The sequence below is a fragment of the Mus caroli genome, unplaced genomic scaffold (genome assembly GCF_978045245.1).
Source record: "Mus caroli unplaced genomic scaffold, Mus_caroli_1 scaffold_15, whole genome shotgun sequence".
In the NCBI taxonomy this organism is placed as follows: Eukaryota; Metazoa; Chordata; class Mammalia; order Rodentia; family Muridae; genus Mus; species Mus caroli.
In genome coordinates this window covers 9,142,319-9,161,874 of record NW_028227270.1, presented here as the reverse complement: position 1 = coordinate 9,161,874, position 19,556 = coordinate 9,142,319, and the positions used below count along the sequence as shown (strand labels likewise).

The window sequence follows — 19,556 nt, the reverse complement described above, 5'->3', positions numbered from 1 at the left end:
GGCACTCATGAAATCTCCGGGGTTTTCTTGTTTGTTTGTTTGTTTGTTTGTTTGTTTGTTTTTGTTGTTGTTGTTGTTGTTGTTGTTGTTGTTGTCAAGAGTGCCTTAAAGAAGTGAAGTGGGAATTCCTGGTTTCTTTGGAGACTCAGTTGTGTCATGTGATGTTTTTCTGGAAAGTGTCTTCTGAGAGGATGCTTTTGCTGAAGCAGACATGTGGTGTTTTCCTGGAAGCTGCTTGGTAAAAAGGCATATGATGTTTTATACTTGAGAGGACACATGATATTTGGAAAGAGTGTAAGTACAACCCAACAGACAATGGATGACACTCTTGCACTGGTTCGCCTTGCTTTCTTCACTCCCTTGCACTGGTTCGCCTTGCTTTCTTCACTCCCTTGCATTGGTTCGCCTTGCTTTCTTCACTCCCTTGCACTGGTTCGCCTTGCTTTCTCCACTCCCTTGCACTGGTTCGCCTTGCTTTCTTTGCTGATCATTACTTATAATGACTGAATAGAGAGAAAACGACCAGATAATTTTTTGTGGTATCCTGGCTGTTTCCTGCCACTTCCAAAGACTTGTGCTGATCGGTGGAGCCTCACAGTTTCTTCTGGATGGGCCTGCTGCTACTAATTCATGTTTGGTGTTTGCTAGTGCACTGGTCTGCTGACAACAACGACTGGAATCACTCCAAAGAACTATTTCTAAACAGGTCTACAACCCCCATTTCCTGTTAACCTTTCTTTTCCCCTACCTCTGCTGGGTGGTGGGCAAGAAGGAAGTTGAAGCATTAAAGAATCACACCTAAAGTAGGTTTTGAAAAATCTAAGCCAACAAAGAAGAGATCTCAATATGTGGTGTTTTCTCTCTGGCTTCTTTAACTCAGCATCATGTACTAAAATCCATCTACTACATAAGTTGCTTGGGATCAATGAAATACGACACAGAAAGACAAATACCACCTTTCTTCCTCTCATTTGCAGGGTGTGTCTATGTATGTATGTATGTATGTATGTGGACATGTATGTATAATGTATGTGTAATTTATACACATAAATATATGTATGTGTATAAATCTGTGCATGCATGCATGTGTGTGTATGCTTGTGTGTGTATGTGAATGTTATATATGTGCCTGTGCATGCATGTGTGTGTGTGTGTGTGTGTGTGTGTGTGTGTGAGAGAGAGAGAGAGAGAGAGAGAGAGAGAGAGAGAGAGAGAGAGAAAGAGAAAGAGAAAGGAGAAAGAACCCTATCTCTGGAAAGAGGAAAGAAATCAAGAGAGAAGAGGAGGAGCAAGAGAAAGAATAAGAGTGAATATAATCAAAGTATATGATATTCATGAATTAAAGTGTTAATACAAAATATACTATATGTTATAATAAAGATACACTACAAAAAGTACAAAGCAAAATGTACCAAAACTTTAAATGCCCTTTAGAGCATATGCTGTTTTCCTACCATTAAGTGCTAAGTTGCTTACCTGTCCACTGGTTTTATCTCTCCCTCTCCCATTAGGTTGTGAATATACGCTTACCAGGAGAGGGGCTAGCCTACAAGGAGCACCAGAGAACTTTAAAAGTGATAGAAATATTCTGTATCTTGATTGCAGAAGGACATTACACCCTCACTCAAAATGAACTGGAAAATACATTTAAAAAAAAATCTAACCTTTCTAGAAGCCCAGAAAAGTGACTGAAGGATAACCATGAGTTCTCATAAGAAGTTGGTTCCCACGCAACAGATTAAAAGGCAGAGCTCCAAAAAATCCTGACGTTTGCCCAAGCCACACCTATATAACACACTCAAGCCCTCGTCTTCGGTCTGCCTGCCTGCCTCTCTTCAGAATGAGTCCCCTAAAAACAAACAGCCATACTTTAGTTTGGGTCATGATAAATGCTTTCACAGAAATCTACTAACTGGGGAAATAATATTTTGAGAGTCCTCTGCATTAATTTCTTGAAGCTGCTGTAAGAAAATTATCACAAACTTGGTGGCTTCCAACAACCAACCAAAACTTACTATTTCACAGTCTGGAAACCCAAAGTTGAAAATCAAGGTGTTGCCAGAACCCAGCTCCTCCTCTAGGTTTTCAGAGACAATGGGTTCCTAAGTTCTTCCTGCTTTGGTGGTATAAGTGACGAATGACTGGAGGTTGTGTTGTTCCATGTTCTCTCCCACCCCCTTACCTCCGCATGTTCCTCTGAACAATAGAAACCACTGAGACACATTTCCAATAGAGCTCCTTTACGTCGTTATAGCTTAACAGACTCAGTTTGCCAACAAGGTCATGTTCATGGGTTCTGGGGATTAAGGCGTGTATATCTTTTCAGGAGTCATTCTACAAACCACTGAGCCCACCCTGGTTCCATATAGCAGTGGGTCTGGAAACACTCCAGGCAACAGGCTAGAGTATCAGAAGGCTGACTTCAGCAGTTGTTCTTCTCCCAGTCCTGCTGTCCTACACCACCTAGCTCATCTGTCAACAATGTGTTGTATTTCTCCTCTGTATGCACATATGTGTGTGTTTGCTTGTGGGGTATATGTATGTGTGGGTGACCATTTCAGCATACGCATGTAGGGACCAGAGTTGACATGAGTGTCTTTCTTGATTGCTCACACTTAATATATTAAGGCACATTCTCTCCATCAGATCCAGAGCTCACTGCTAGTCTAGCCATCCAGCTTGCTCCTGAAATCCTGTCTCCACCTCCCTAGCACTGAGATGACAGTCAAACTGCCACATCCTGGACTCTAAAAATGCTAAAGCAACAACTTGATCCACTGAGTTATCTCTCCAACCTTTGCTTGTATTTTTAAATCAAATAATGCAGAGTATTTTGAAAGGAAAGAGCCCAAGTGGAAAAGGATAGTGATGAATGACATTGTTGGATAAATAGTACTGCTGAGTCATAGTAACAGTCCTGCTGAGTCATAGTAACAGTCCTGCTGAGTCATAGTAACAGTCCTGCTGAGTCATAGTAACAGTCCTGCTGAGTCATAGTAACAGTCCTGCTGAGTCATAGTAACAGTCCTGCTGAGTCATAGTAACAGTCCTGCTGAGTCATGGTTCTGTGAGGTGAATAACAGCGCTTGTGAGTGAGTGATATTACTAGTGAGTGGTAGCATTGTCATAGAGATGTGAGGCCTTTTTTTTTTAATGAAAAATAAATGACAGGCAAGTAGAAAATATATGTCAAAAAATAAAAGAGAACTGCCTACAAAAGAACACAGAACATAGACTAGATCATTCTATATCAAAACAAATGTAAAGGCTAAGAGTGTAGCTCAGTAGTTGACCACTTATCTAGTATATAATGTTTGGGTTTAATCTCTGTACCACAAAAAAAAAAGTATTAATATAGCCATACACAGAGGAAAAAAGAAAACATTTCCAGCACTTATGTCTAAAATCAAATATCTGTTAGTTAAAAAGAAAAGGGAGTTGCCATGATCAGTGATAGCCAGGTGCTATCACCCACCATCCAGGCACTTGGAGGACAGATAGGAGAATCCTGGCTTCCTGCCAGCCAACCTCGGCACCTGGACAAGGCCTGGGTGTCAGGGAGAGACTCTCTCTAGAAAAAAACAAGGAAGGTGCTCCTGAAAAGAGATTCCTGATGGTGACCTGTGACCTATACACGCTCAGGTGCACACACACATGTGCACACACATAGATATATAGCCAAAACCACAAAGAAAATGTCTTCATTTTGTCAAAACACAAACGAACTATACAGATGTCTTCCCCTAGCAATAGACAGTACCACCCACCGTATGCAAATAAGAGCAAGATTTCTCCCTCAGGTTTTTAACCGTAGAGGATGAATTTATTTGGCTGCTTCTCGAAGCAGTATGTCCGGTGACTTGTCAGGCTTCATGCAGAATGCAGTAAGGCACAGCCTTGTGAGTGCAGGCTGTTTTGATTTAGTCTGCACAGATATTTGAACCTTGACCTTCAACCTTTCACTGCCCACCCTCAAAGTCTCTCTAACAGGAGGAGATCACTGCAGGGAGTCTGAAAAAAAAAAAAAAACCCGCAGCAGCAGCAGCAGCAGTGCATAACTGCTCAGCAGGGCACGTGGACTGCAGCCTCCTGCTACAATATTTACATCCCATTCCACTGAGATAGCCCGTCTCTGCTCACATGACCCAAATGCAGTTCTCACTCCACCAAGAACAAACAGCCGGCACGCAGTCTGCGCTGGCGGCTTTGCACATGCTCCGTCTGGCCCTGTGAATCTCACTCACTCATTGAGGTTTCTATTGGTTTAAAGCGACCTTCCAGCCGCCTCAGCCGAAGCTCTGAGATCTGCAGCATTTTCCTGGCCCAGATCCAAGGCAGGCATCCCAGTGAAGGCTGTCTTATTTTAGGGTTTGGGATGTTTTGTCTGTCTGCTTGGGGGAAGGGTATATAATACTCACACGTAAGTGTTGATGGTGAATGGGATTCTGAGAGTAACACTTCCTCCCCTGCAGAAAGAGTTAGGCTTGAAGGCGACCGGCAGATCTAACACACAGTTAATTCTACAACGGGAGCTGACGCCAACGATGCTGAAGCTGACTGACGTTGGCTGCAGTGTGTGAAATGGTGTTTTCTCCTCTCCAGAGCCCTGACTGGGTTTTTTTGCCGTTCTGATGGTAAACGATGAGACAGGCTACCATGGATTTCAGCACCTCTTCTGTGTTTGATCTGCACAAAGGTAACACCATGTTTTACCACTCCAATGGCGAAGGGATTTCCAGTTTGTAAGGAGAAGAGGAAAGGTGTGTGTGTGTGTGTGTGTGTGTGTGTGTGTGAAAACAAACCTGGTAAGGACTTGATAAGCTTTTAGGAGAAGAAAAAAAAAAAAGCTCACAGGTTTTCTGTCTTGCGGATGTATTCCTAGTCCTACTCTTCGGTTTGAGACATATCAGCTACTTTAGATAGTATCATCTTTATGTCGTGTCATAAAGTATGTTAGAGAAAGCGATATCAGAATGCATACTGGGCCTCTTTCAGCCCATCAATCTCATATTTCGTCACTTCAGCCATCACGAGGCACTGTGGATTCCCCTCCAAGAGAGACCTGACCCACAGGCAGGTCCTGCTGATGCCACACCTCGTTCAAGACTGTGCAGTGATTTAATACTGTATTATTTAATTGCAATGGCAGAGTGGGTTTTTCCCCCTACCCTTCATTTGCATACAGAAAGTCATCCTTCCACGGGCCAAGTAGGCTGTGAGATTCATTCATCCTTGCCATCATCAGACTCACAGCCTGTCAGTCTGTGTGAGTGTGGCTTTGCATGTGCTGTGTACCTCCACACATGTATTTGTCATCTGTGTAATTATACCATTTTTTTTCTATGTACGATGGAGGGGAATTCCCACACTTTAAATATAGCAGACCTTTCTAGAGTCTTTTAATGAAACGTACGGCATCTGACCCACTCGCCGTGCTAGGATTCCGCAGCTTCTCAAGAGCTTGGTTAGTCTCTTTCTTTCAGCTACAGTATGAAATGGTGGCTTGCGGAAACCTCATTAGCAATAGCCATTTCTTCTTTCTTTTTCCCAATTATCGATGCTTCAAGGCAAGGTCACCTCCTCTAGATCTGGCGTCATGGCATGGGTAAATGATGTTTGCTCAATGGATTTCTCAAATAATAACATAGATTTAGATTCCTGAGGCAGATAGTGTCTTCTCCAAGTCTTGTTCAGAGAGGGGGTAAAGAGGGAGGGAGGGAGGGAGGGAGAGAGGGAGGGAGAGAGAGAGAGAGAGAGAGAGAGAGAGAGAGAGAGAGAGACCTTGAGAACATCTTGATTCACACTGAGTCTGTAGACAGGCACCACAGGAACGGGGCTTACTGTAGTTCCCCCACCACCACCGCCTCTCCTCCCTGTACGTTTTGTTCCACTGATGGCAATCAGCAGAAATAAGAGCTCTGCTTAGACTCACGCTGCCTGTGCTGGTTGGAGAGCAGTGTTGCCAAGCCGCAGAGTCACAGAGAGACACAGTGATTATTTGGGAGACTAATCTGAGGGAGCAGGGACTGACTACAGAAGAACAAGTCCTTCCAAACAAACGCGTCTGTGCCAGCCTGGCACTTCCTATCTGGAGTGGGCTTGGGAAATAACTGAAGTGCTGGTTTAGAATATTTTCTTGCAGCATCTTTTGTGGGAGCAATTCAGGGCAATTCTTCTACCTGATTCTTCCCATAATATTCTCTCTCTCTCTCTCTCTCTCTCTCTCTCTCTCTCTCTCTCTCTCTCTCTCTCTCTCTCTCTGCATCTCTCGCTCCTTTCTCTCTGATGGCAGCAGAATTCGTAGCTCTGAAAAGCAAATCAGTTCAGCTTTTCAGCCTCCACATTTTATCTGATCTCTCTGGACCTTCGTTTCCTTTGCAGTAAAATGATGGAAAAGCTGTTCACTGCAAAGATACATAATGACATTTAAGCAGTTGCCCCCTTGTTGAGGCCCGGTGTTCCAAATCATGGCTGTGGCTGTTGCTGGTGATTTTAGTACCACTTGATCATCCCCTTGACCTCTAACTTAAATGTAACCATCTCACTGAGGAGGTTCACTTGCTGTTGGTGGACGAGATTGCATACCTTCTTCAGTCAAAACCCCAGGGGGGCCTCTCAGAGTAAGTTCTGAGAGAGAGTTAACAGAAAGGATGCCCACATAGTTCTATTACCACCCCCCAAGCCTTCCCCCACTGTAAAAGCATGTCATAACTTGTAAGGCATGAGTAGACTTCAATATTATCTCATTTAGCAAACTATGGTTAAATGACTAAAAAGGTTGAGAAATTGAGCATGATTGCTTTCCAGCCTTTGACCTAAGATGAAGTGAGAGTGGCTGTTCTTACCAGTTTAATATCTGATATGACAGGGAGGTAAAATGAGAGCTTGCCTCATTCACTTGGTGCATGGGCCTGGTATTACGGTATCTCCAGGAATGGTACAGTCCGGGGGGGGGGGGAAACAGAGAGAGACAGAGACAGAGAGAGACAGAGACAGAGAGACAGACAGAGAATGAGAGAGACAGAGACAGAGACAGAGACAGAGAGAGAAATGGGCTGAGTGTGGAACTTGAGGGAAGGGATCTACTATGAATTGAAGCCAACAGCACCAGATTCGCATGTATATGTCGACAAGACACATCTTCTGGAAGCAGCTTAAATATATTTTGGAAACTTTCTCTAGGAATAAGTAGACAAATGTCTACCTCCTCCTAATAGTCTACCAAGCCTGGGAGAACCAATGACCTTACTGGGCTTGTTTACTGAATAGAGATGAGAAGTTACTCACAAGATCATCAATGACCCCCAAGCTGCCATACTACCCTAAAATCTCACCCCAGTAGAGATAACTTTTCTATCACTGTGTAGATGGAGTCCCCCTCTCGGTGAAACATCCACAGTCTGTATGTCCTAGAACCGCCCTCCCCCAACATCCCAAGGTCACATGCAGTTAAGGCAGAATTGCATACAAATGTCTAGGAGGTATGGAAGGGAGTAGACAGGATCTGAAGTGAGACTCCAGTGATCCTCTTCATGCCTTCTTTGAGAGGCAAATGAATGAATGTCCACTGTCAACAGGCTCCATTTTGAGGGTCTCCTGCAAGTAACCACAGCTGCTCTGATGGAAATGGCAGCTGTGGTGCTCAGAGGATATCGTTCTACAGCAGATACTACACGGTCCACTGGGTCCTGAACTTAGATGCAAAAGATATAAGCTGGGGGTGGGAAGTTAGCGAGCATTGAAAATAGTGATACTTGGCTTTCACCTGTGGGGTATCCAATAAAATGGGTGTGACTATGGCTCGATCCTCACCCCCCAGGATGTTTCACTATGAAGCAAGGGTTGTGAACTGCTCAGTTCATCCCCCTAACATTTCAGGTGGCATGACTTATAATATATAATATAAAATATATAATAATCTTATAATAATCACAATCCACTGGTAACTAATAGGGAGGACCCAGACCTGAGTGCTCTCTGTGCAGACAACAAAGTAAGCTTTCAATTCATCAAGTGTCTAAACATAGACCAGAACTCAGCTAGCTCATGGCTGAGAAAATGGGGGAGGGAGCGCACGCAGGACTCTAAGGAGGTAAATCTCTATGACTGTGATTTTCTACAAAGTCTTGTCTCAAGCCTCCAGAGCTGCCTGAGCCGATGGCTCTCTCTTGGCTTTGGTTTCTTCTCCCATGTGCTGGGCATGATTTTGCATATCCACAAGGTCTCTGTGGGTTTCAAGACCAGGTTATCTGACTGACCCAGACTCTAGCTTGCTTTGTAAACTCCAGAAGGAGAAAACCTGAGACTGCAGGGCTTCCCCGTTCCTGTTCCTGTGTCTTGTGCTTTCTGCTCTCACCATAGCAACAACTCTGATCCCACGTGCTCCCCCTGGCTGTCTTCCCTCTCAAAGCCCACATGCAAGAAAGCACTGTAGTAAAACTTACTACAGAACACAGAGGTTCCTGCTCAAGTCAGCGTGCTCCGTAACTGTAGATAATCTACGTTATCTACATTTTCAGCTCTGCCACAACTTGAGCAAAGTAAAGCTTTGTTCAGAGAGAAAACCAGAGACAGGGCTCTACAGCCTCCTCTGTCACAGGCACTCCCTGGGTGGGTCAGAGTGAGGAGGGTCAGGTCTACTGGAGCACTGTTAGGAAATGGAGCTAATGAGGTTGGCTGTAGCCAGTGCAGCATCCTCAGGACTGCAGGCTCCTCACAGCCCGTCTCTTGCAGAACCATTGCTGCGAGGATGAGAGGAAGGGCTGGTCTTCTGCTTGGGTTAGTACAGTTGACTAGTATCTGAGAACTACTGTCATGAAGAACCACCATGAAGTGGTGCTTAAAACAACAGAAATCTCTCTGTATGTGTTCTGAAAGATGGAAGTCTGAAATCAAGATGTTAGCGGGAGCGCACTCCTTCTAGAACTTTCAGAGAAGACTCTTTGCTTGCTTCTTCCAGTTTCAGGCTCTCGTGACCTCACTGTTTCCATGTCTGCTCCCATCTCTGTCTACCAGGCTGTATGTGCACATCTCCTCTGTGTGTGCAGTACATGGTGCAAGTCAAAAACTCCTCCTGCTCCAGACAATGCAAGAGAAACACCTTATAATCTATGACTTAATTTAGCTTTTCTTTTTTTTTAAAACAATTTTTTATTAGATATTTTCTTTATTTACATTTCAAATGCTATCCCGAAAGTCCCCTATACCCTCCCTCTGCCCTGCTCCCCAACCCACCCATTCCTGCTTCCTGGCCCTGGCATTCCCCTGTACTGGGGCAAGACCCAATCTTTGCAAAGACCAAGGGCCTCTCCTCCCAATGATGGCCGACTAGGCCATCTTCTGCTACATATGCAGCTAAAGACATGAGCTCAGGGGATACTGATTAGTTCATATTGTTGTTCCTCCTATGGGGTTTTAACCCCAGTTTTTCAAATCTAAGGCAATTGTGTGTATCTGTCTGTGTGTCTGTGTGTCTGTGTGTCATATAATGCAGTTATCATAGGTTAGATGATAGAAGTCAACTCTCAGGAATCAAATATGCTGGTTAGTTTTTTTGTTTTGCTCTTTTGTTTTTGGTTAGCCTGATACAAGCTGAGGTCATCAGGTAAGAGGAAACCTCAACTGAGAAAGTGAACTCTATCAGGTTGGCTTATAGCTGGTCTGTGGAGGAATTTTCTTATTTAGTGATGATGTGGATGGTCACCACAGGAGGCCCAGTCTACTGTGAGCAATGCCATCACTGGGCATGCAGTCTTGTATGGGAAAGTGATACACGCCTTTAATCCCAGCACTCGGGAGGCAGAGACAGGAGGATCTCTATGAGTTCAAGGCTAGCCTTGCTACAGAATGAATTCCAGGACAGCCAGGGCTACACAGAAAAATCCTGTCCTGAAAAGTGGAGGGGGAGAAAGCAGGCTGAGCAAGCCACAGAGAACAAGCCAGTAAGCACACTCCTCCATGGCCTCTGGTTCAGTTCCGACCTCAAGGTTCCCACCTGGAGCTCCTGAGCTGCCTTTCCCTTGTGGTGGAATATGGCTGTCAGATGATACAAACCTTCCTGCCTCAAGTTGCTTCTGATTATGGTGTTCAGTAGAACACTGAAAAACCCAACTAGGACATAAGGCAAAATTATTTATATATATATATATATATATATATATATATATATATATATATATGAAATGCATTCTTACTCAAGTTATATGGAAAGTTGGCGTGCAAGAGATGAGCGAGAACACCTCTTTGATGCCAACTCTGAACAGACACTATGTGTAGATAACACAGTGGTAGAACTGATGTCCCCCAAGCACTGTAGAACCAGTCTCCTGTGCTAAAGACTACACACAGACCAACTCACAAGGGATCTACTACCGGCCTCTTTCTGTTTATTCCTGTGTATCAGCGTAATTCAGAAAGCTCATGACCTAACCCAACATTACCACAAAGTTGGACAGCAAAGCTGGAATCCCAAGTCTGTTTTCCTTTAAACCCTATGTTTGTTTTTGCCGCAGTGTGTTGTTTTATTGGGCAGCTATAAAAATTTAACAAGAAAATTAAAACATCAATGAAAAAGATAAAATCAACGAGCTACTTTTCACAATCAAGTTACCCCGTGATATTTTAGATCAACACACAAACGTGCTGATTTTGACACTCAGCTTCTGGTCGAAAACGGGAACGCCACGGAGACTTAGTTGCATTATGCTGAAAAAAAAAAAAAAAACAAAAGTTCAAACTGCTGGGCCAAATCCAGGTGCCCGCAAAGGAATAAGCAAATTTGAAAGGGTCCAAGGAAGAGGGCAAGGGAAAGCAGGCAAAGGAGGGGGTGAAGAGGGGGCCTTACCTGGGTTTACCTGATGCTTTCAGGCTGAAAGACTGAATTTGAGGTTGGTTTTCTGATTGACAGCATAGGCAGAAGGAGAGCACACTGAGCCAACAATCCATGGGTTAGAATCGATTCCCTAAGGTGATACTCAGCCTTATTCATCCCTGGGTAAAGGAAGGAGAAGAGAGAAAAAGAAGGATGGAAGAATCTTTTTGCCAACGTTTTGGGCCATTTCAGACCAACCCTGGCTCCACTTCCTTCTCTGTTCAGCCCCTTTCTTCCCATCAGACAGCTCTTGGGCCAGGCTATGAGACACTGGTCCATTCCAGAAACAGTGGAGACTCACATCAATCAGTACCTCAGAAGCCTCTACCTCCAGTAACCTGAGCATTCCTCCCCGTCTACCCTTCTCAGTACCTTTTATGGAGATGAACAGAAGGGAGCACCTGACTGGCATTAGCCAAACAGCTCCCAGTCACACCTTAGAGAGGCTGGGCACACGGGGAGTGATGTAATTCTCCACTACAGGGCAGCTCTGCTGTTAGGGGCGGACTATGAGGATTGAGGAATCCCTGCTTGGGTAGCCAAGTCTCCGTGGTTTCCCACGATGTCACCAGATCCATTTCAGAAGTCTAACCCTCTACTCAAGCAGAACTGAACTGGTTCACCACACAGTTCTCCATCTTCTCTGTTTTCAAGGCCCACTACATTGAAGGACTGCATCTCTGTAGATTTCCCCCTTCCCGATGGATTTCCCTCTTTGAGGGCCACCATTTTGGCACCTTAACAAAAGAGCACATCATGGCTCAGGGTCCATGAGAAAAGTGTGGCATGTGGTTGATGTGGTTGGGCTAGACACCATCTCACAGAAAGACTGCTTCCAGAGGTTGTCACATGCCCAGTGTGCTCAGAAAGCCTTGGGGGGGGGAGGCAGGGGGGTGTTAGTGTCTGTGTACTCTGTTATGTCATGAAGGATCTGCATCTCCGATTTTCTGATCTACCTACTAAAGTCCTGAGAGTTTCACCCACAATGAACTCTCTGCTAATAGATGTGTATGTTTTCTTTATTTTTATTTTATTTTATTTTTTATTGGGTATTTATTTCATTTACATTTCCAATGCTATCCCAAAAGTCCCCCACATGCTCCCCCACCCACCCACTCCCACTTCTTGACCCTGGCATTCCCCTGTACTGAGACATATAAAGTTTGCAAGTCCAATGGGCCTCTCTTTCCACTGATGGCTAACTAGGCCATCTTCTGATACATATGCAGCTAGAGACACGAGGTCGGGAGGGGGGGTACTGGTTAGTTCATAATGTTGTTCCACCTATAGGATTGCAGATCCCTTTAGCTCCTTGGGTACTTTCTCTAGCTCCTCCATTGGGGGCCCTGTGATCCATCCAATAGCTGACTGTGAGCATCCACTTCTGTGTTTGCTAGGCCATGGCATAGTCTCATAAGAGACAGCTATATCTGGGTCCTTTCAGCAAAATCTTGCTAGTGTATGCAATGGTGTCAGCGTTTGGAAGCTGATTATGGGATAGATCCCCGGATATGGTAGTCTCTAGATGGTCCATCCTTTCGTCTCAGCACCAAACTTTGTTTCTGTAACTCCTTCCATGGGTGTTTTGTTCCCAATTCTAAGAAGGGGCAAAGTGTCCACACTTTGGTCTTCGTTCTTCTTGAGTTTCATGTGTTTAGCAAATCGTATCTTATATCTTGGGTATTCTAAGTTTCTGGGCTAATATTCACTTATCAGTGAGTACATATTGTGCGAGTTCTTTTGTGATTGTGTTACCTCACTCAAGATGATGCCCTCCAGGTCCATCCATTTGGCTATCATTCTTTTTAATAGCTGAGTAGTACTCCATTGTGTAAATGTACCACATTTTCTGTATCCATTCCTCTGTTGAGGGGCATCTGGGTTCTTTCCAGCTTCTGGCTATTATAAATAAGGCTGCTATGAACATAGTGGAGCATGTGTCCTTCTTACCGGTTGGAACATCTTCTGGATATATGCCCAGGAGAGGTATTGCGGGATGTTCCGGTAGTACTATGTCCAATTTTCTGAGGAAACGCCAGACTGATTTCCAGAGTGGTTGTACAAGCTTGCAATCCTACCAACAATGGAGGAGTGTTCCTCTTTCTCCACATCCTCGCCAGCATCTGCTGTCATCTGAATTTTTGATCTTAGCCATTCTGACTAGTGTGAGGTGGAATCTCAGGGTTGTTTTGATTTGCATTTCCCTGATGATCAAGGATGTTGAACATTTTTTCAGGTGCTTCTCATCCATTCAGTATTCCTCAGGTAAGAATTCTTTGTTTAGCTCTGGGCCCCATTTTTTAATGGGGTTATTTGACTTTCTGGAGTCCACCTTCTTGAGTTCTTTATATATATTGTATATTAGTCTCCTACGTGATTTAGGGTAGGTAAAGATCCTTTCCCAATCAGTTGGTGGCCTTTTTGTCTTATTGACTGTGTCTTTTGCCTTGCAGAAGCTTTGCAATTTTATGAGGTCCCATTTGTCCATTCTTGATCTTACAGCACAAGCCATTGCTGTTCTATTCAGGAATTTTTCCCCTGTACCCAAATTTTTCCCCTGTACCCATATCTTCGAGGCTTTTCCCTACTTTCTCCTCTATAAGTTTCAGTGTCTCTGGTTTTATGTGGAGTTCCTTAATCCACTTAGATTTGACCTTAGTACAAGGAAATAGGAATGGATCAATTCGCATTCTTCTACATGTTAACTGCCAGTTGTGCCAGCACCATTTGTTGAAAATGCTGTCTTTTTTTTCTACTGGATGGTTTTTGCTCCCTTGTCAAAGATCAAGTGACCATAGGTGTGTGGGTTCATTTCTGGGTCTTCAATTCTATTCCATTGGTCTACTTGTCTGTCACTATACCAGTACCATGCAGTTTTTATCACAATTGCTCTGTAGTACAGCTTTAGGTCAGGCATGGTGATTCCACCAGAGGTTCTTTTATCCTTGAGAAGAGTTTTTGCTATCCTAGGTTTTTTGTTATTCCAGATGAATTTGCAGATTGCTCTTTCTAATTCGTTGAAGAATTGAGTTGGAATTTTGATGGGGATTGCAATGAATCTGTAGATTGCTTTTGGCAAGATAGCCATTTTTACTATATTGATCCTGCCAATCCATGAGCATGGGAGATCTTTCCATCTTCTGAGATCTTCTTCAATTTCTTTTTTCAGAGACTTGAAGTTCTTATCATACAGATCTTTCACTTCCTTAGTTAGAGTCACGCCAAGGTATTTTATATTATTTGTGACTATTGAGAAGGGTGTTGTTTCCCTAATTTCTTTCTCAGCCTGTTTATCCTTTGTGGAGAGAAAGGCCATTGACTTGTTTGGTTTAATTTTATATCAGCTACTTCATTGAAGCTGTTTATCAGGCTTAGGAGTTCTCTGGTGGAATTTTTAGGATCACTTATATATACTGTCATATCATCTGCAAAAAGTGATATTTTGACTTCTTCCTTTCCAATTTGTATCCCCTTGATCTCCTTTTGTTGTCGAATTGCTCTGGCTAGGACTTCAAGTACAATGTTGAATAGGTAGGGAGAGAGTGGACAGCCTTGTCTAGTCCCTGATTTTAGTGGGATTGCTTCCAGCTTCTCACCATTTACTTTGATGTTGGCTACTGGTTTGCTGTAGATTGCTTTTATCATGTTTAGGTATGGACCTTGAATTCCTGATCTTTCCAAGACTTTTATCATGAATGGGTGTTGGATTTTGTCAAATGCTTTCTCCGCATCTAACGAGATGATCATGTGGTTTTTGTCTTTGAGTTTGTTTATATACTGGATTACGTTGATGGATTTTCGTATATTGAACCATCTCTGCATCCCTGGGATGAAACCTACTTGGTCAGGATGGATGATTGTTTTGATGTGTTCTTGGATTCGGTTAGCGAGAACTTTATTGAGTATTTTTGCATCGATATTCATAAGGGAAATTGGTCTGAAGTTCTCTATTTTTGTTGGGTCTTTTTGTGGTTTAGGTATCAGAGTAATTGTGGCATCATAGAATGAGTTGGGTAGAGTACCTTCTGTTTCTATTTTGTGGAATAGTTTGTGAAGAACTGGGATTAGATCTTCTTTGAAGGTCTGGTAGAACTCTGCACTAAACCCATCTGGTCCTGGGCTTTTTTTTTGGTTGGGAGATTATTAATGACTGCTTCTATTTCTTTAGGGGATATAGGACTGTTTAGATCATTAACCTGATCTTGATTTAACTCTGGTACCTGATATCTGTCTAGAAACTTGTCCATTTCATCCAGGTTCTCCAGTTTTGTTGAGTATACCTTTTGTAGAAGGATCTGATGGTGTTTTGGATGTCTTCAGGATCTGTTGTTATGTATCCTTTTTCATTTCTGATTTTGTTAATTAGGATGCTTTCCCTGTGCCCTCTAGTGAGTCTGGCTAAGGGTTTATCTATCTTGTTGATTTTCTCAAAGAACCAGCTCCTTGATTGGTTGATTCTTTAAATAGTTCTTCTTGTTTCCACTTGGTTGATTTCGCCCCTGAGTTTGATTATTTCCTGCCATCTACTCCTCTTGGGTGAATTTGCTTCCTTTCGTTCTAGAGCTTTTAGGTGTGTTGTCAAGCTGCTAATGTGTGCTCTCTCTAGTTTCTTTTTGGAGGCACTCAGAGCTATGAGTTTTCCTCTTAGAAATGCTTTCATTGTGTCCCATAAGTTTGGGTATGTTGTGGCTTCATTTTCATTAAACTCCAAAAGTCCTTAATTTCTTTCTTTATTCCTTCCTTGACCAAGGTATCATTGCGAAGAGTGTTGTTCAGTTTCCACGTAAATGTTGGCTTTCTATTATTTATTTTGTTATTGAAGATTAGCCTTAGTCCATAGTGATATGATAGGATGCATGGGACAATTTCAATATTTTTGTATCTGTTGAGGCCTGTTTTGTGACCAATTATATGGTCAATTTTGGAGAAGGTACCACCAGGTGCTGAGAAAAAAGGTATATCCTTTTGTTTTAGGATAAAATGTTCTGTAGATATCTGTTAGATGCATTTGTTTCATAACTTCTGTTAGTTTCACTGTGTTCCTGTTTAGTTTCTGTTTCTATAATCTGTCCATTGGTGAAAATGGTGTGTGGAAGTCTCCCACTATTATTGTGTGAGGTACAATGTGTACTTTGAGCTTTACTAAAGTTTCTTTAATGAATGTGGCTGCCCTTGTGTTTGGAGCATAGATATTCAGTATTGAGAGTTCCTCTTGGAATATTTTACCTTTGATGAGTATGAAGTGCCCCTCCCTGTCTTTTTTGATGACTTTGGGTTGGAAGTCAATCTTATCTGATATTAGAATGGCTACTCGAGCTTGTTTCTTCAGACCATTTGCTTGGAAAATTGTTTTCCAGCCTTTCATTCTGAGGTAGTGTCTATCTTTTCCCCTGAGATGAGTTTCCTGTAAGCAGCAAAATGTTGGGTCCTTTTTGTGTAGCCAGTCTGTTAGTCTATGTCTTTTTATTGGGGAGTTGAGTCCATTGATATTAAGAGATACTAAGAAAAAGTAATTGTTGCTTCCTATTATTTTTGTTGTTAAAGTTGGCATTCTATTCTTGTGGCTGTCTTCTTTTAGGTTTGTTGAGGTATTACCTTGCTTTTTCTAGGACGTGGTTTCCGTCCTTGTATTGGTTTTTGTTTTTTTTTTTTTTTTTTTTCTGTTATTATCCTTTGAAGGTCTGGATTTGTGGAAAGATAATGTGTGAATTTGTTTTTGTCATGGAATACTTTCGTTTCTCCATCTAAGGTAATTGAAAGTTTGGCTGGGTATAGTAGCCTGGGCTGGAATTTGTGTTCTTTTAGTGTCTGTATAACATCTGTCCAGGATCTTCTGGCTTTCATAGTCTCTGGTGAAAAATCTGGTGTAATTCTGATAGGCTTGCCTTTATATGTTACTTGACTTTTTTCCCTTACTGCTTTTAATATTCTATCTTTATTTAGTGCATTTGTTGTTCTGATTATTATGTGTCGGGAGGAATTTCTTTTCTGGTCCAGTCTATTTGGAGTTCTGTAGGCTTCTTGTATGTTCATGGGCATCTCTTTCTTTAGGTTTGGGAAGTTTTCTTCTATAATTTTGTTGAAGATATTTCCTGGCCCTTTGAGTTGAAAATCTTCATTCTCATCTACTCCTATTATCCGTAGGTTTGGTCTTCTCATTGTGTCCTGGAATTCCTGGATGTTTTGAGTTAGGATCTTTGTGCATTTTCCATTTTCTTTGATTGTTGTGCCGATGTTTTATATGGAATCTTCTGCACCTGAGAGTCTCTCTTCCATCTCTTGTATTCTGTTGGTGATGCTCACATCTATGGTTCCAGATTTCTTTCTTAGGGTTTCTATCTCCAGTGTTTCCTCACTTTGGGTTTTCTTTATTGTGTCTACTTCCCTTTTTAGGTCTTGGATGGTTTTATTCAATTCTATCACCTGTTTGGTCGTGTTTTCCTGCAATTCTTTAAGGGATTTTTGTGCTTCCTCTTTAAGGTCTTTTACTTGTTTAGCAGTGTTCTCCTGTATTTCTTTAAGTGAGTTATTAAAGTACTTCTTGATGTCCTCTACCATCATCATGAGATATGCTTTTAAATCTGGTTCTAGCTTTTTGGGTGTGTTGAGGTGCCCTGGACTGGGCAAGGTGGGAGTGCTGGGTTCTAATGATGGTGAGTGGTCTTGGTTTCTGTTAGTAAGATTCTTAAGTTTACCTTTCGCCATATGGTAATCTCTGGAGTTAGTTGTTATAGTTGTCTCTGGTTAGAGATTGTTCCTCTCCTGATTCTGTTAGCTTCTATCAGCAGACCTAGGAGACTAGCTCTCTCCTCTGAGTTTCAGTGGTCAGAGCACTCTCTGCAGGCAAGCTCTCCTCTTACAGGGAAGGTGCACAGATATCTGGCATTCGGACCTCCCTCCTGGCCGAAGATGAAGTCCCAAAACAGGACCTGTCCCAGAACCTGTGTTGCTTCGGCCTGTCACAGAAGCTGTTGGCTTCTGTAGTCCACACTCTCACCAGCACAGACTAGTCTCAGAGGGATCTGGGAACCAAGATGGCTCCCCCAGGTGCTCCTGCAAAGCCCTCCCAGGCAGGGCGGACACCTATCCTAGGGCCGGGAAGGTGCCCGGATGTCTGAAGCCCGAAAAGGGGGCTGCCTCAGAAGCTCTGTGACTCCCGCCTGTCCCAGAAGCTGTTAGCTTCTGTAGTCCACTCTCTCACCTGTGCAGACTACTTTCAGCCGAGTCCTGGAACCAAGATGTCTCCTGCCAATGCTCCGATAATTGTGTTTTATAAGTGTCCTTCATTTATCTCTGTTTGTAAAAACTGAGCCTAGCACTGGGACATTAAAGAGCTTGTCCTGGGTCATTGGTTATACTGGGGAAGGAGAAGGTGTTGTGCTCTGTGCAGGAAACATTCTATTTCTAAGTGTGCCCTCAAACATAAAATATAGGCACATAGTAAGCAAGTGCTCTGATCGTTTTTTTTTTAGCTTATTTGAAAATAACTTCGAGTGTGTGTGTGTGTGTGTGTGTGAGAGAGAGAGAGAGAGAGAGAGAGAGAGAGAGAGAGAGAGAGAGAGAGAGAATGAGACTGAGAGAGTGGCCAGTGAGCGAATGGGGAGAGAATGTTTATACCTGTGGGATGAGCATCGGGAGGCCAGAGGCCATTTTGCCTGGACTGACTTGCCATCAATCCACAGCAGTGCTCCTGTATCTTCCCCACATGGCAGATGCACACATTTCCCTATTTGACTTTTTACAGGGTTGCTGTGACTCAAACTCTGGCCCTCAACACTCACACGACAAGACGTCCTGCCCACTCTACGGTCTCCCCAGCTCCTGAACAGAGATTTTTAATTTACAGAAATATAAGACTGAAAGTCTCCACCCAAATTACATTCATATAATGTAATATTTTAGCCTGTTTTATTATTTGCTCTCTTCCTTCCATCCATGTTCCCTCCCTGCCATCCCCCACCCCGTGTGTGTGTGTGTGTGTGTGTGTGTGTGTATTCATTCAATCTATGTACCCCAGTGCTATCTATTGACCCAATTATGTCTTTTATTCTACTACCTACAACGCCAGTTAAAGAATCCAGGCTAAGTTAAAGACATTCTGTTTAAGTCTTCTGGCACGTTTTTTTGTTTTGTTTTGTTTTGTTTTGTTTTGTTTTGTTTTGTTTTGTTTTGTTTTGTTTTTTTGTATGTATGTATGTATCTGTAGACTTGTTTGGTCTATTAGGACATTGAGATCTTTGAAATTAGAGTCTTCTTCATTTGTTAAAAATTGAGTTTCTCCTTTTGTAGTTAGTCTGAATCTCCCTCATAGCTCAAATGAGAGTCTGCTTTGTTCTTGTGTGTCGGATATTTCTCTCCTTATCACAGTATTGTCCAAATCCTTTATGGTGATCATCTGGGGGGGGAGGGGTTGCAGTAGCCAATGTCAATTAATACTAACAGGGCCATTTTTTTTCCTATTTATGAAATTGGTGGCTACGTTCTTCAAAAACAAACAAACAAAAAAAACCCCAAAGCAATACAAGAATAAGTGAAGGGCAAAAGATGTAGTTTTCCCTTATCTAGTGGAAAAAAAATGTGTGTGTTGTTCATAGCTTTACCACAGCTGGTTTCCGAAGCTCCTTGGTAGCAAGATGACGCCACGGCACCCGTGAATATCAGCTGCCAAAGAGAAACAACACAGACA

The 19,556-nt window shown here is 42.8% G+C and overlaps 1 protein-coding gene across 1 annotated transcript in view; it reads left to right on the top strand.

Moving 5' to 3' along the window:
- Positions 1 to 4,402: 4,402 nt before the first annotated feature.
- Ankrd55 (ankyrin repeat domain 55) overlaps positions 4,403 to 19,556 on the top strand; it is a 101,662-nt gene continuing 86,508 nt past the window's right edge. The window contains exon 1 of the mRNA XM_021180417.2: positions 4,403 to 4,696. Within this exon, the coding sequence (XP_021036076.1) occupies positions 4,642 to 4,696 (55 nt within the window). The 5' untranslated portion in view covers positions 4,403 to 4,641. The remainder of the gene's footprint in view (positions 4,697 to 19,556) is intronic.